This window comes from Crocodylus porosus, unplaced genomic scaffold, assembly GCF_001723895.1.
Source record: "Crocodylus porosus isolate Cpor-Errol unplaced genomic scaffold, CroPor_comp1, whole genome shotgun sequence".
Classification (NCBI taxonomy): domain Eukaryota; kingdom Metazoa; phylum Chordata; order Crocodylia; family Crocodylidae; genus Crocodylus; species Crocodylus porosus.
In genome coordinates, this window is record NW_017728886.1 from 31,398,450 (window position 1) to 31,415,858 (window position 17,409).

Here is a 17,409-nt window from a genome sequence, read left to right on the forward strand (position 1 = left end):
GCAGACACCCACTACGGCATCACCCTTGTTGCTATCCCCTCTAACCTTAACCCAGAAACTTTCAACAGACCCATTGCCATGAAGCTGGGAAACTGAACGCCCAGAGAGTCACACCAGTAATCAAAAGTAGATTCTCAGTCTCCTGCAGGGAACCTGGGAACCAGGAACCCCTTAACTGGGCTCTCAAGGCCTCTAGGATTCCTCCTATGGAGCTGTGATTTAGAAATTGGAAGTCCAGGGACTGGATCCAAAAGTCTTTGACTCAATAGTATCCCCACAGTGTGAGCTGCCCCAGGACCAGGGTTTCTTCCATATTTGCAATTCTTAGGCAGCCAGCCACACCAGGATTTCTTAGCTGTGCATTAGGTAGCCTGGGAATCCAACTAACCAGGGCTCTTAGATGTCCAAACTCCCTGCTGTGGAGCCACAATTTAGAGCCTTGAGCCAAGAGCTGGGAACTCCCTGGCCTGGCCTTGGGAGTTGAGAAATTCTGGCTTCCCCAGCATGGGCAGCCTGTATAGGGGCCTTGTCCCAAAGCCACAGACCCTGCGAGAATGGTGATATAAAGGCAGTATTACCAACATTTTGAAGTCTTTCTTTAATAACCCAAGCTATGTTAAAGAGAGAAGAGTGCAATCTCAAATTTGACTTGAGGTGGAATTTCACTTACTGCCTGGATAATATGGCTAACTACCAGAGGCAATTAAAGTAAAGTAAATTGCATCTAAATCAGTTGAAGGTAAATGTGTTATCTTTTTATCTAAATCTAATTATTTTCAGACCATAAAGACTAATTTGGTTTGATTAAATGTTCTGTTTATGGCGAGCTGTATAGCCAGATTGTAGGAAATTTCTTGTTTTGCCTCAGTTTCTTCTGAGTTTACTGAAGTATTGCACATAGTGAAACCTTATGTTGTTTTGTTTCCCATGGAAATGTGACTGCCTGGAAAGCACACTTTGTTTTAGTTTCACAATGTTGTTAATTTTATAAATTACAATTATTCTTTATAATGCTCCTGTTTCTGTTGCATTTAACTGTAAAATATGGGAGCCCTCTTGTGGCCAAATTAATTCCTATAATGGATGAAGTATCTGCAAGTATTTTGCGAATATTAATATCTATCATATTTGTACTTGTAGTTACTTTTTAACTTTTTTCCATCAAATAAATTATATATTAAGTCTTATCAGTTGTCTTATTCTTTTTCAATTTTGTGACTTTCATGCTCATGAAAAGTGCCACCATAATACTAGAAACTGAAAACCTGTTTAATTTACAGACACAAGCAACATAGCAATACAGACTTCCTTACCCATTTGCTAGGACTGCCATGAAAGAAACCAGATAGCATTAATTGTGATGCAGATTTTTTAGATGAGGACACTTTTACGTCATTAGAAACTATCATTGGACCAACACTTTATTTTGATTAACCCACCAAATAGTTACCAGAGAGAATGGTTTTTCAGACACTAGGACTTGGGGCAAGATCGTGACTGGTGATTTTGGGACTGAAGACTCTATATCCCGAGAAGGAAAGGGGAAAAAAAAACTTGAAGCAGAACTTTTTGCAAGTAATAAAAGCCAATTGAAAACCCATCTAAATATATAATTCTTAACATTCATTAAAAATCAGTTGGTGTATATTCAGAAAAGGGTAAGACTACTGAGACAGTCAGACTGTAGTATATTGCTTATTTGATTCTTTCTACTCCACCCCATTCAGAATTCTGTTTGTGGTTTTATGGGTCTTAGCAAAAGGTAGTCAAATTAGCCCTACACATCTCATTTAATTTCCTCATTTAATAAAGCTGTTCTTACAGATCTCTCCACTTACAGATCTCTCCACTTAATTTTCACAGTAGATGAGAGGTTATTTACATTTCTTCTGCTACTAACAATCTAATCAGGCTTCAAAACTGGCTGGTTGCAATAGCCCAGAGCTGACTAGGCCTGATTTCTAAAATAGTTAAAATATTTTAGCACTTCTGTGACTCTGCCTGAAGATCTCCAAAGTTTTCATTTTTTTAAAACTCTCTCAAAAAGTTCATAATTCAAAAGTTATCTGATGCAATTTAAACCCTCATGAGCTACATGCAACCCATGAGCCACCATTTGTACAGCCTTTCCTCAGACTAGCAGTTTGACTGAAGTTTGTTTCCTAAAACTCCAACCAAATTAGTACTCCTTTCTAATCACCTTAACACACTAGTTCCTAAGTAGTGGTATATATGTGTCTAAATATAAATAGCATGTATCCCTTTGATTTAAGGATACAATCCCAAGTCCCAAGAGTTTATAATCAAAGGGAGAAACTTATAAATACCAGAAGGAAAGAAGGAAAATGCAGAAGGAAGAATGAAAAATATTGTAAATTTCTCCTCTTTTACTCTAAAATGTGAACCGTTTTAGGATGTTTAGATCTCAAAAGTTTTTTTTCTGTAGCACGCAGTCCTTGCAAAAAAACTGAAAATCCTAACAGCTGTTTGAAGTACAGCACTGAGCTGGACTTTGAGAAATTAGCTGGCAGTTTTCACTGCTAAGATAGAGTGTTAGAACACTGGAGTTAAAATTCAGTAGATTTCAAACAGGTGAAGAGCTGTATTACGAAGCTGTGCAAGTGTTGCATTCCTCAAAGATTTTTCAGTTCTACACGATTACAGTATCAGTGCCATGGATGCCAAACCAGACTGGCCTTGTGGGCACATAAATAGGATTTAAACAGAATACTGAGGAACAAGCCACAAAAAATGATTAAGATCAACCCCACTCCAGCAGCTGCAAAACTGGCTATGTGCATAGATTAATTATTGATTCCATTTTGTCCTGGAAACATCCCTAAGTGCCTATGCTTGGGCAACTGCACATACTCAGAAGTGATCCAGATCAGTTGGCAATGTGACTAATTCCTGCGTAAGTGCTTTTGTAACCTGAATCAGTTGGGGAGGCACCTAAAGTCACTGGAAACATACCTGCCGTTCAGTAGCAGAGGAGGAGCAGGAAGTGGAAGTATCTGCCTTTTGTCTGATATCCTAATAGCTAGAGTACTAATTTGGGAAGTAGGAGACCTGGGGTCTAGGCCCTCCTCATTTTGAGGGTATTAAAACCCACTTCCCAGGAAAGTGCCCTAACCAACAGGTTAGGGAAACTCTTGGGGCATCTGTACATGTGCTCTGGGATGGGGAGGAGGGACATTTTAATTAGAGCAGCTGTCAGAAGTCGCTCTAATTAAAACACCTGCAGCATCTCATGCATCCTGCATCCCAAATTTCAAAATCACAGGAGGGGTGCTTTAACTAAAGCTTGTTCAACAAGCCATTTTAAAATGTGGAGACACTGAATACATGAGACACTGCAGCATGTTGGAGCGTTCTGATTAGAACACTCCAGCAGCCTCAATTAATTGAGTAGGAACAAATGTAAAAGTGCCCCTTGGGTTCCAGCTAGGCTGGGAGAAGGAGCAGGGGGAGTGGGAAGCAGAGGCTGCAGGGAAAGAGAGGAGAGGGAAGGGGCATGGAGGGGGAGCAATGAGGGAAGGAGGGGCCTGAAACGAGGGACAGGCAGGAGGCAGAAATGTAAAGGGGGGGCAGGCACAAGGAGGGGACAAGATGCTTGATACCTCCCACCCCCCACTGCCTACCCCACTGCAGCAATGGGGAGATAAATTAAAGATGACCCTCTAATAATTAGATTGTATACACAGAAAATTATAAGATTTATTACTGGGGGGGTCATCTTAAATTCATTGTAGTCTGAGATTCAAGTAAATGCAGTAGTTTATTTCTTCAGTAATATAGGATGCACAGAAGCTTTTCATTGCTGCTTTCAACCTAGTTTTTTTCTTTCCTTTATTGTTTTCATTTGTGTTCCTGAAAGTCTATAATAGGTTATATCAGTAAAATAAGATGTCTTTCATCATCATCAAATGTTCTTTTTGAATTGTTGTTTTTTTCTTTTATGAAACAAGACTTAAGATACTAGAAAAAAGTTACTGTATTTATACTTTTATTCATCATTATACCTTTAATGTAAAACATAAAGCCATTCTTAGTCTGTCATTTGTAGTCTACAACAAAATGAAAATTTTGGAATGCAAAACCACTGAGAAGTGGTTATGTAATGATTTGAGGAAGAAGGTCAAGAGAGAAAAAATTAGAGGAACTAGATGTTGCATTTGTCTTGGGTTAAGTTGTGCCTGTGTTTGTCCCGGGATTGGCATATATACACAGCAGTCTTCCAGTCAGGGTTTAGTGAGCAGCTACATACACTGCTGCTTTTCTGCCATTGATTTAATTATGCAATCTTGGAGCAACTGTTCAGATGCACTTCACAATGTTGTGGTACAAGCTGTTAGCACTTCTTATTCCAAGAACTCTTTTGTGGGGTTGTCCTTGAATAACAGGCATATGTCTGAAAGATTGAACTTTGTCCCAGGATAAAATAGTTCCCTCCCAGGACAAATGCAGTATCTGTTTGTAACCTGAGTAAATTAGCTAAAAAGTCAATGGACATGAGATTAGAGAGGACAAGCAACTTTTGAAAAGGAGAAATAATAGTTTTGAACTGAGTCCAGAGATGAGGAGGAAGTCACTGAAGGACAACAAATACAAATAAGGGGCTTGCTCAGTTCCCTTAAATGAGAGAAGCTTAGCCACAGTATTTTTGAACTCCTGGTCAAAATTTAAAAGAATAGAGTTTTAAAATGTAATTTAAAAGAAAAGAGTTGAACTGAAGACCTGAGTTGTGCTGAGTGCTTACGGATATAAGTAGGATTTTAAAGAACATGCCTTAAAACTCAAGCTTTAATCTTAATAGTCCTACAAAATATATGAGATAGTTCAAGTTACCAGTCAGTGGCCATGGAATTATAATCCATGTTTTTAAACAATCCAGAAGTTGAGGCTCTTGTAAGGTCTATATTTTGTGTACAGCTTAACTCTAGATTAAGTAGCAACCAGTTTCTTATGTCAGAAAAAGGTTACTTTACTTCATTTTTTTCCTAGTTAATATTTTGAAAATCAATAACAATATTTTAAAATTAATTCATTGTAACGATTCAAAAATATATTAAATCACTACATTTTATAATCTCTATAAAAGCATATTTATGATTTGAATTAACACATTGTCCCTTTTTTTTAGCCTCCATGCCATTAAGAATGAGATGTTTCTTAGGCAATCTCTACAACGTCAGTCAGCATCATTTAACCATGCGACCGTCAGTCAAACAGTATGTAAAGACAACTAGGCAATTGTTTTGTTCCTTTTAGTGGTTTGGGAGAGGATGGGAGGGTTGGAAATTCTTTCAACTTTTTAAATACAGCATAAAGTCAGACAAATTTGAAAGTAAGCAGTATAAAATTTATGAGGCAGTGCTTGAAATATAGTGTATATTTATCTGCATGTTCACAATTCCGTGTTGCTTACACTAATTATGTACATAATTGTAGGTGAAATTCAGGGATGGGTGCTCTTGTTGGGAGGCAAGTTTAGGCAAAGATCACAGTGTCTTGTACACCACAAATAATACTATTTTAAAATCTTCAATTAATCTGAGAACTAAGAGCATGACTGTAGTTTGCCCAAGGTACCCATATAGGAAAGAAAGGGGTGGTAAGGAGCTCCTTTGCTCAGGGAGTTATTTGCATTGTGTCACAACACATTAAGGAACAGCAGTCTTCAAGGAGCCATTAAGTCTCCATTAACTTCTTACAGAAGTGGGTGGGATGACAGAGTGAGAGAAGTTTTAATTCTGGCCTTTTCTTCTCCTCCAAAACAGCTGCCATTACAGCTGAGATGTCTTAAGGAGGAAGTAATCTAAGCTAGGTACCCACACAGATAATTCGCCTTTGGATTAAAGAAAGACTGAGAGGGTCAATCTTATGAGTCCTTTGAGTCTTAAATTAAATCTCAATTCTCTAGATTTCAGAAGAATCACAGTTCAATCCCTGGTCCACTTCTGCCCTGGCACAAATACTTACTGCCCTATATTCAAGACAAATTGTATTCTTACAATGTAACTCTAGGGAATTGGATAGATACATTCTATTTAGACGAGCACTTAAGGTGGAAATTTTGGTAAAATAGAACTTGAGAGTTTATTAAACATATTTATTACATGGCAGTTGAGTTTATCCAGAGGAAAAAAACTTTTATTAGCAGAGGTGCTTGCATTTTGATGTCAGGGCAGTGTTTTGATGTCCTTTTGCTTCAGGTTGGTCACAGCTGTAGTGGGCCACAGTTCTTCTATCTACTAGACTTTTATCACCTGCACAATAGAACTTGACATAACAAAAGAAGTCTATAAAACCTGCAGTTGAATGCTTCCAATTCAAAGACTGTGTCAAAGAGTACTTCTGTTGGATCTAACTTATTTTAACTGCAGATGCCTATCCTAAGGAATAAAGATATACATCCACACTCAGTTGGCTCCAAGGAAATGAGTGAAGTCATAAAATACCCTACATTCCCCTAACTTATAGTTCAAAAGGAAAGTCAGTAAAATCATTCCAGATTGAGAGGTCATGCAAGAAGTGATATAGCAATTTAAGACCCAGATAAACAGTTTAAGACCTGGGGAGACAAAGGCCTGGCTGCGATGATATAGTTGGGGCTGGTCTTGCTTTGAGCAAGGGGTTGCACTAGATGACCTCCTGAGGTCCTTTCCAACCCTAATGTTCTATGATTTTATTATTCTAATTCTGATTGTACCTGCAAAGAAAAAATATCATCAAGAGAGCTACCCCTTTGCTTAAATTTAAGCATGTATTTGAATGCCTTGCAGAACAGACTTTTAATGCATAAAAGCAGAATATATGCTGCAGAAAATGTCCATTTGTTGCAGAATCAAATGTAGAATTTCTTGATAATGATGAAATTAAATTAAAATATTAATGTTGCATTTACATATTTTTGTATTAATCCATACTTTTTACTAAGTTCACACCAAATGCAGCTCTGGATATATTCCATTCTCCTAGTTATGAAAGAGATGTTTTAATTCAACCATATATGAAACCACATATTTTTTAAGTGTGTCAGTTGTCTGTGTCATTATTCTACGTATTCCCTATGTAATCAGATGAATAAGACATATACCATTTCAGTATTTTATTAATATTACTTACTTATATGCCAGTATATAGGGTCTTGAGCAAAGACTGTTTTAAACATATTTAATTTGTAGTTGATATGTTACTTTCAGGTTGCTGTTCCTCTCTGTATTGAAACTGGTTCAAGCGAAATGAAGATGGATAGAGGTGGTTTATATGTGCCCTCACATTTGGTATGCAACCTAATTTTTCATTAAATGTAAATTATGTTCTAATTTTTTCTGTGATTAATGTGCATAGTACAATTTTTGACAATTTTGAAAAGTATGGGATCAGATTTTATGTAAGAATCAAAATCTATGGTTTGTACAATGAAAGACTGATTTGCTGATTTTTTTTTTTTAATAGCGGCCAATGCTTTGTTGTACAAATCTGAAAATTCTCTGTGCTGGTCTACACGCTAATAGTCCTTTACAAGCACTGTTTACTTTTACATGAATGCAGGGATTTTTACAATACAAAATTTTCAGTGTTAAATAGTGACTGTGTAATAGGGCTACTCTTATATTGTATTGTTATTGTATGCATTTGATAATAAATACAAGATTCTGTTTTAACTATAAGGTATTATTTACAAACAATTCTAGGCTTTTATGGTTGGAGATATTGCCTTCTGAGTATGAATTGATATAACTGTCATAAACAGTATGAAACAAGAACTGTATGAGCCTGATAAGGGTCAGCTCTGACTAAAATAGATAGGAATCATGCACTTAATTTGGGACCACAGTAACTGTTTTTTGGCAAATGTTTCTGTCAGTTCCGTGGGTTTGTTGATTAGACTTCCGGATGACAGATATTTAAACATTAAAACTTAAGATGACAATAAAATAGATGTAGTTAAACAGAGTGAAATGGAGTATTAAGAGCCTGGGACCAGCATGGTATTGAAGTTTAATGAAAATAAAACATTGTTGATGCCTTTTAAAAAAAATGAAAAAGTAATACCAAACTTTTTGTTAGAGTTGTTGTATGGAATTCAAGAGAATACACATCAAGGTTATAAAAACAACTCTAGCTCTCCATCTAAAAATGCAATTAGCTTACACAGATTTTTAAAAGAAAAAGAAAAGATTAGCAATAAGTAAAAAAAGTCTGAATGGTATCCATCTGTCACATAGCTTTCTCTCAGAAAGCTGTATGTGAAAATATAAACACCTTAATCACATTCATACAGAGACTGTGAATGATCTGTTCTTCCATAGAATTATATCTATTCTACCAAATCAAATAATATAATAAATTTAATAGATGTCTCAGCTAAAATCTTTGGGCACCACTTGTTACACCATCTCATAGCATGGGTAAAAAGAGAAAACATATTATATGAACATCAGACTGGATTTGGGGATATTCCGCTATTGATACCATATTTATCCTTTGGTTTTTCAAATGCAAATACATGCAAATGTACAAATCAGCATTGTATGTTGCATTTGTTGACCTATCAAGAGCTTTTGATGGTATAGATAGAAGTAAACTTTGGGAAAAATTGTTAAATTATGGGATTGACCCTTCTCTTTTGCATCTGCTGATAGAATATTATAGAGATATATGGGCCCAAGTTAGGTGGGGCCTGAGAGGGCGCACTTCCACAGAAATTTCAGATACAAAAAGGGGTTAGACAAAAGATATATTTTGGCCCCCTTGCTATTTAAACTTTATATGAATGATATTATTGGAAACATGCAGGATGCTTGTTTTCATTCTCCAAAATTACTAGCAACCCCAATCCCTATTTTAATGTACACAGGTGACACCATCATACTGTCAAGAACTCCCATCGGATTACATAGATCAATTACAACTTTTAAGCATCTTTGTGTACAAAATAACAAAGTTAAACCATGATAAATCCAAAATAATGTTTGATGAAATACCCATGGAATATGGAGAGAATCAAACTCGAAGTTGTTAAAACCTATAGGTACCTGGGTGTGATGTTTACAGCTTTTCCATCATGGAAACACCACGTTCAGTTGGTTAAAACTAAGGCAGCCCAATCAGCAGTGGCTAGAAAGAAATTTTATGAGACCACAGCAGGACAATCAGTCCAAGCTCTCATATTAACATATAAAGCCAAAGTTGCGTCCCAGAACCTGTATGGTGCTGATGTGTGGGGCTATGCCACCAGTAGTGATGTAGACATACCTCAGAATAAGTTTCTTAGGGCTCTTTTAGGTCTTCCTTCTTCAACTCCCACATCCTTCTTGAGATTAGAGATGGGATTAGATTCCATTTTAACTAATATTATTATTAGAATGGCAGGATTCTGGTTTAAAATCCTGCCTCTTCTACTGTCTTGCTTGCTCAAATTATTCTATATAGAAGATATCAATAATCCCCCTTCTCTTCAACCTCCCTGGCTAGCTTTTCTCCACACTTTTGCATTTTCCAGAATAGGACACTATGTCAAAGACAATGAAAGACTCTTCTCCCCCATAGAAAAGATTCAGGTTTTCCAGAGGTCCCAAGATGTTGCCAGGCAGAATGATTTTGCAGTGGCTAGGACTACTCGCATTGCCCCTCTGTATATTCTTTGGAAATTAGATTGGGGAGACTGGGGGTAGAGAAAGGTATTTACAGCTGCATCTCAACAATAAATGGCAAACCTCTTTGACTAGACTTAGGACCAAACAGATGCCCACAGCTGTTTTGGCTGTTCGTAGATTTTCTATTCCAAGGGCGAAAAGATGTTACCCAGCCTGTCTAGGAGTTTTGGAAGATACTATTCATTATGTTTTAGAATGTCCTTTATATAATGAATTAAGGAGAAAGCATTTATCACGGTTCTTGCAGAAATTGGCATACTTTTCAAACAGAGAGAAATTAATATGGCTCCTCCAGGAAACAGATCCATATTTAGTAAACCATCTTGCAGTTTTTGCTTACAAGGCTGAAGCAATCAAAGCTAAACAACCTTTACTGTTGATATGACCAATAAACTTTATCACTATATTTGTTTTTTACTGTGTTAATTGTGGACTATGCATAATATTTTTATAACTTCATGATCTGATTTATCACCGTATTTGTACTTGGTTATGTTAATTCTAGGAGTAGGAATAATGCTTTTATAATGATTGGCCCTGTTTTATTATTACATTTGCATTTCTATTAATTTTGTTTAAATTTATATTATGCTTATGTGTCTGTTATGTTGCTATGTTATGTTGTTTTTGGGAGAATGGCTTTCAGCCAGAATCCCTAAGAAACTGAATTGAATGAAATCAACTTAATCAGCTTATGATCAGCCTTAACCAGAAAATGTTCCCCTACTAGCCACAGATACCTTCCCAATCATCTACAGAGAGAAAAGAAAAGAAAGGGAGAGTTACAGATGTTCAGATTACAGTTGGAACAGAAATGTACAATTTGTATGAAGATGGTGAGTACAAAATTTGGGGGGGAAATAATGTACTTTGTTATTTCGTTATGTATTTCTAGCTGCATAGCTTACAGTTTAGTGTGATCCTTTTTATTTCTATATTCTGTCTTTGATATGGCATGAATCTGAAATCCAGTTTATCCCATTAGCCAATAGTCAGTGGTACATTTTCAGTAACATTTATGAGTACAGGATTCTTAATATGTAAGAACCCTGTATTTAATTCCATCCATACTCTTCTGAAAAGATACACCTGAAGGGCTTCCATAGTGTTTTTATGAGCACACCTTATTATCAGACAAGTGTGAATATGTGATATTTTAAAAGTAATGCAACAGTCTGATGAAAGGCAAAACACTTTTAATTCTTTTATAAGCATTAGGAGAATTATGAATTGTATTTATTATCTAATTTAACAGTTTGTTTAATGAAATCTCAGGGTCCTTTATCTAGTAAGGCATTTAAGCATGTCCCTAATGTTATACAGGTCAGTACTGTATTTTATCAAATCTCAGACAAGGTTTTTACCCCAGTCAACATAGGAGGGAAAGCCCCTTGTCTTGGATTTCAGTAAAAAGCAGGGTGGCAAGCAGCTGCTGTGGTTCCAGCTCTGACCCCAAACCTGGCCTCAGGATAGGAGTTGGAGCCACAGCCACTGCCAAGCTCCATCACTTCTTTGCCCCTTGCAGCTGCTTCTGCCCCGACACCACCTTCTCAACTCCCGCCCTCCCCCTCCTCCCCCCATCACGCAGTTGTGGCTCTTGCTCTAGTCCACTCCAGCTAGAGACAAGGAAGACATTGTGGCTCCAGGCCCTGACCAGGCAGGCAGTGGTTGGAGCTGTCACCACCACAACCACTGCTGCCTGGGTGGGCACAGGCTGCAGCTAGAGCCAGGGGGTACAGGCATGGGGGGGAAGGTGGCAGAAGGGACAAGTGCTGGGGCCAAGGTACAAAGGAGACAGGGCATGGATCAGGTCACTTGACTCCCTTGCCACCTGCACCACCACCACCCACCCCCCTTGCTTCTGCTTTCCCTGCTACCGTGGCTGAGGTGGGATGAATTTAAGACAATTTTCCAATAATTGGATTCAAGACATGAAAAATTATAAATTATAAATCACAGATATAATTTTCCATTGTCTAGCATCTAACTATGTGGAGGGGTCATCTTAAATTAGAAGTCATCTTGGATTTGGGTAAATATGGTAACACCACTGAAATCCAGAAACTTCACTTGTCTAAACTTAAGCACGTTTAAATGCTTTGTTAGACCAAAGCCACAGTATGCATACATCTCATTGATAGTGTGGAGACTGAAACTAGATACCACCCTTACCGTTTGTGAAAATAAGTCAGTCATTTGGTTGTTTGGGTGGTAGTAGACTAACAAACAAAAAAAACCTGATTAAAACGTTTACATTTGGCAATGTTCTGCTCTTTCATTATGTTTTCATAACTCCACACCGTTTCCATCTTTGATGCTCGTAAGTGCAGAGAAAACCTGCATACGGTTTTGGAAGTTAATCTTGTCAAGTCAATTGTGTAGAAGTGGCATTGCAAGTCTTTTGTAGTCTTCCAAGTCAGTAATGTTGCCAGCTTGCCTGTGGAACATTACTTCATAGGATCTGCAAAGTACTTACATGAGTATGCTCATTGTTCTCAGAGGCTTCTAGTCCTGTCACTGAAAACCTCCTGTCTCCTTTGTTGTTTGTGTTGGCATTAGCTTATTCTGTGTTATTTACTGAAATAATACCATTGAGCATGTTATTACTATGTACCCTGGAGGTAGTAACTCAAAACTGTGTTGTGTCCCATTTCACATACTACCATCTATTAGGCCTATGAACTGATGCTAAACTTTCAAATAACTAACTTCTCTCTTCATGGCTAATGATCTCTATAGCGTGATTTGCAGTATCACTATCCAGAGGGTTTTCTTCATGACTGAGGGTAAAGGAAATGCCAGACTCTGAACCTAAGAAGTGCTGTATTCAAGAGGACTTGAATCTGTGCAGGCTTGAATCTGGCTTCCTTTTGGTGGTGATTCTCAATCAGGTCTGACCCAGAGAACTATTTTTCTTCCTCCTGGAGGAACTGAACTCAATATCCCTAGTTCTTAAATTCAGAAGTCATTATCCCAGAGGGAATGAAGTCTATTATCCCTGAGTATAAGATCAAGAACCTTTGAGGAATCCTTGTGTACAGACATTTTGCACAGGGTGAGGGGGTAAGTTGGTGGGTGCATGTGTGTGTATGTGGGTATGCATTCCTCTGTAGTTGCAAGTAATTCTCTGTGTGCTACGTACCACAGAGATGAAATGCTGGTTAGAGCAAACTGAAACAGCATGCACCAGCAAGGAGCCCAAAAATTTCACTCAGAAAAGAGAATTAGTTTCATTTCTGTGCACTTGATCACAGACTATCTGAGATATGTACAGACATTTCTCAGATACTGATGAAGCAGGAAACTGATGGTCTCCATAGCATCAGTAACTTTATTGATCGGTTAGTAACATTATTTATTAGTAAACACCCATGTTTCTGTGCAACTCTGCCAACTTTAGAAATTGCTTTGGCCAAAGAGGGAATTTCCTCACTGCAGGAAACAAGCATAATGCCTCACATATCACATTAGAGACAAAACTTTCTGAATAGCAGGCCTGCATGCTATTTGTAAAACTGTTAAACGTGCACGAAGTGACATTTGAGTCCACTTGGCATACTCAACAGATAATGTTTAAATGCAAAGAAGCAGTTGGGAACCTTAATGAGGCACAACTAAATGGACTTTAAAAAAGAGGCATAGGACATTTTGAGAGACTAGAATCATCAAATCATAGAATCAACGAGTCGGAAGGGACCTAGACAGATCATCTAGTCCGACCCCCTGTCATGGAGCCTCCTCCTCTATCTCTACAGAAGGACTTCTGATCCCCTCTATCTCATGGGACCAATGACAGGTCTATTCTGCTTCTTCTCACCTGGGACTGACTCCCAAAGCCTCATGACTGGTATTTTCTTCTTTCTTCCTCCATTCATACACAAATTCTATGTGCTGTTATTACAAAGGGTGTGTGTGAGGAGTGGGGAGACAGATATCACAGAACCATGATTCTTTGGCTGTCTCTTTTCAAACTCTGACACCACTCCATCATGCTTGGGGGCTAGCAGGCCTCCCACTGCCATCTTACTTTTAGCCTTTTCTTTGTCTAAGTAAAAGAGAAGTCAAAGAGTTACATAAGCAAATCATAAAAATAGTCATTCCCAAGTGTAATCAACAAATCAGATGCAGGCTGTTCCCTTTCTTCATTCTTCCACAATCTACATTGTTCCACAAAGAATACCAATACTAATACTAATACCAAGTATATTTAAAACCAAAAGGCAAACTACATATTTCAGTTTCCCATAGAATACATGTGTATGTACTGAATTTAAGCCATTCTTACTGAGTAGTGACTGAATGAGGTACAAAAACAAAATGGACATTTTTCAAGGTACTAAAATTAAATAATTTAAATGTGGCTATTTAATAATTGAGGAACTTCAATCTGCTGGTTTTAATACTGAGTGGTGTTCACCATTGCCTTGTATAGGATCTAAATATCAGTATTTGATTCTGCCAGCATTTCTAAGGCACATCATCAACCATGACTAAGTTTTTCCCTATGTATTACTGAAAAACAAGGCTAGTCTTGCAAAGCTGTTCTACTCATGCTACTTTGATGCTTTTCAGCGGTCCCATTATGATGGAGCTAGTGATAGCATATATAGACATTTTGCTTCTGTTGCTGTACTGCTTCAAGGAACAAACTATTTTAACTCAGCAAGTGAAACTTCCATAAGATTGTTATTGTTAACTCGGGAAAAGGCTTCAGACAAATTTTGAAAGTTGCTGCTTATCACCACAGAACATTTGATGTGCTTCAAAAACTACAAGAACCATGGTGACATTCAAAAGCAAGAAAGAAGAAAATGTTGTTTTGCCGGACAACACTACTTCAAGGCCGCTGCCATGAACACATTGAAAATGTGCCCTTACATAGAAAAAATTCACAAATCCAGCTATGTAAAATGAAATAATGGAAAATATGCCTCTTAAAATTGTGAAAAATATTTCTGAGTAAAAATTTGGATAATGATACATAATTATGATAAATGAAAAAAAGAGCTTCTCCAAAAATAGAGTGTTTTTATGACCATGATATCTTGGTGACATGGATGTTCATAAATTACACATTGGATTATGCAATGTAGCTTTGCATACATAAAGCAAATGTAATCATATCAATAAGTGAAGCTATAATAGAACATTGAAATGTAAGCATTGACAACTATTGCAGATATGCTATGACGATCACTAATAGGTAAAGGTTAGTATCAGGGGCCGTGTCTACGTGAGACACTTGCGTAACCAAGTACTAAATGACTGCGCAGTAACCGGCAGTAGCATCTCTGCATGGCTTCGAGGAGATGCTGTCTGCGCAGTAGCTTGTTATGACTGCGCTGTAGCATCGCATCACAGTTCATACCCTACAATGCTACTGTGCAGTATGAATGAGCTATTCCACAGCAGTAATGAGGTACTGCACAGTAAACATCTGGTGTTGACACGGCCAGGCACAGCAGTCAATCTGTAATGGAAGTAACCACCAACAGCAACTACATTTTGCTATGGACATGCTTTACGTTTGACAGTACCTTATGAAAAGGTACTATACTCCTGCTTTTGCTTACAAAAAGGAAACCTTAATTTTAAAATCAGATTAACAAAATGCCATATTTCTGGGCATAATATATGGGGTTTTAAGTACATTACTAGGCACCTGTATCTGTCCAACAAGATGGACCCTCAATGCAGATGCATTGGCATCCATTTCTGAGAGCTTACTTGTGCACTGGGAAACTTGGGAGGTTTTAAATGATGCAGCAGAAGATATAGATCAGCTGAATTGGGATATAGCAGCTCAGATGAAAAGTTTAACTTTCTCTGTGGTACTGCGGGAAGCTAAAGTATTAACCATAGCCTGTCTGTAGGTGTTGGATATTTCAGTAACAGTAACTTTTTCAGCAAACAGCTCTTATAATAAAGACAATTTAGTCTATCCAATACAATGAAAACTTCTGCTCTATTCTGGTAGCTAATCTATTAGAAAAGTTTAAAACTGGAGAATGTCAAGAAGCCTGAGCTTCCAAGGATGAAAAAGGTCCCAAGAAAATGTAAATAAGGGACACCTAGATTCATCAAAGAAGTTGCATAAGTACATCTACTGGAAGGAATTGATTTGTGGTGGCCAATATTCAGCCAAAATTTGAAGAGACTCCAAAACTTCCCCAAAATCTTTACACATCCATAAAAACTGCAGACATAATAGAAATGTAATTTCAAGATACATGTTGGGTTTATGGTTTCAATTTCATGATCATCTGATTACTAACCTGTATTAATTGCAAGTAAAGTGTCATCTTATAGAAAGAATGGTTGAAGTCAGTTCATAAATACTTCTCTTCACTCAGCCAAACTGAATGTCAGATGTTCTCCAAAGTGGTGAAATTGATAACGTCTACTTTGGTGACACTGACAGCCATTGCTGTACGTGAGAGTAGTTGTAATTATACGTGGCTGTAATGCACAATGGAAAAATCATGTGTAGGATTTTATAAGAACACAAGAGCAAAACTGATTACTTATAGCTGACATATTTGGAAGAATTCACAGTAAGACATCCAAGATGAAGAACTTTCTGAGATCTGAAAACTAACCTTTCAAGTTTTAAAAAGTAGTACTTTAACAAGTAGATTTTTGCCATGGCTAAATTTGTTCACTTTTAGCAAAATGAGATTAAAAAGCCTCTGTCTCAAACTCATTTTTCTTTTATTTACTATTGCAGTCCCTAAAGTTCAGGAAGCAAAAGTCATTTCAATCCCCCAATTTTACTTTTGAAGTCTAATTAGAAATACAAATGGTTTTCAATGGAATTAAGCACTGCCTTCCATAAATAAGCACAAGTGCTTTATTTGAATATGAAGATTGGTTTAAAATTTAGGCTTTGAAAAATCAGGAAAAATTATTATAATTATTACTGTGGAGTCTAACTTCTTGTATAATGCAATCAAATAATTAATAAACACTCATTTTGCAGTGTTGCTGTGCTTGGCTACAGCTTAAAAGTTCTGCCCCACTAGTGACTGTATTCCAGTTTTTAGAGTAATGACTAATTTATCTCTTAACTATTGTACAGTAAGATGAAGAGCACTGCATAATTGAATGTACAGTATAGTGAATAACAGCATTAAACAATTTAAGGAGAAATTTCAGAACTATTAAATTATCTCTCAGCTGCAAAGCATCCACCACAAAAAAAGGAAATATAACTATGCCGGAAAGACAGCTATTACCAAGAAATAGCCTGTTTGAAATCTCTCATTTCTGTTCTGAAACTAAATTGATACATCAAAACAAAAAAAGGTGTTGCACCAAGGAATTACCATGAAAAAACTGTTGACTTCAATAATATCTAAAGCTTAACTATAATTTTATCACATGTAATTGGAAGCGTTCCTATTGTACAAATGCAAAATTAAAATCATCATGATCTACAACATGAAACGTATTTTTCATTAAAATGTATATTTTAGAATGTTCTGCACATTTTTCTGCAAATTAATAGTTCTAAAATTAGAATGATTTCCAATTAGGGCTGACTCATCAAGAGAAAAGACAGATAATTTTAGGCAGACACACAAACAGACAATCACATATTTATTCTTCTTTTATCACTAGTTCACCCTTCTATGTGCCTGATTCCACAGCCACTGCAAAGTTTCTATTAGTTTTGGTGGTGCAGGATTCATTCGTACTTCTGTATTGATCTCCACCCACTTGTTACCTTTCAGCACCATAGACA

The 17,409-nt window shown here is 37.1% G+C and overlaps 1 protein-coding gene across 3 annotated transcripts in view; it reads left to right on the plus strand.

Moving 5' to 3' along the window:
* CUNH10orf67 (chromosome unknown C10orf67 homolog) overlaps positions 1 to 17,103 on the plus strand; it is an 86,636-nt gene extending 69,533 nt beyond the window's left edge. Inside the window, exons 13-16 of one of the 3 annotated variants that reach the window (XM_019532049.1) lie at positions 5,144 to 5,231; positions 7,206 to 7,286; positions 10,396 to 10,501; positions 14,413 to 17,103. In XM_019532049.1, the coding sequence (XP_019387594.1) occupies positions 5,144 to 5,231; positions 7,206 to 7,286; positions 10,396 to 10,501; positions 14,413 to 14,579 (442 nt within the window). In that variant the 3' untranslated portion in view covers positions 14,580 to 17,103. Of the gene's footprint in view, positions 1 to 5,143; positions 5,232 to 7,205; positions 7,287 to 10,395; positions 10,502 to 14,097 lie in introns of all 3 variants that reach the window. The other 2 variants (XM_019532058.1, XM_019532067.1) reach the window with 2 other exon arrangements.
* Positions 17,104 to 17,409: the final 306 nt, after the last annotated feature.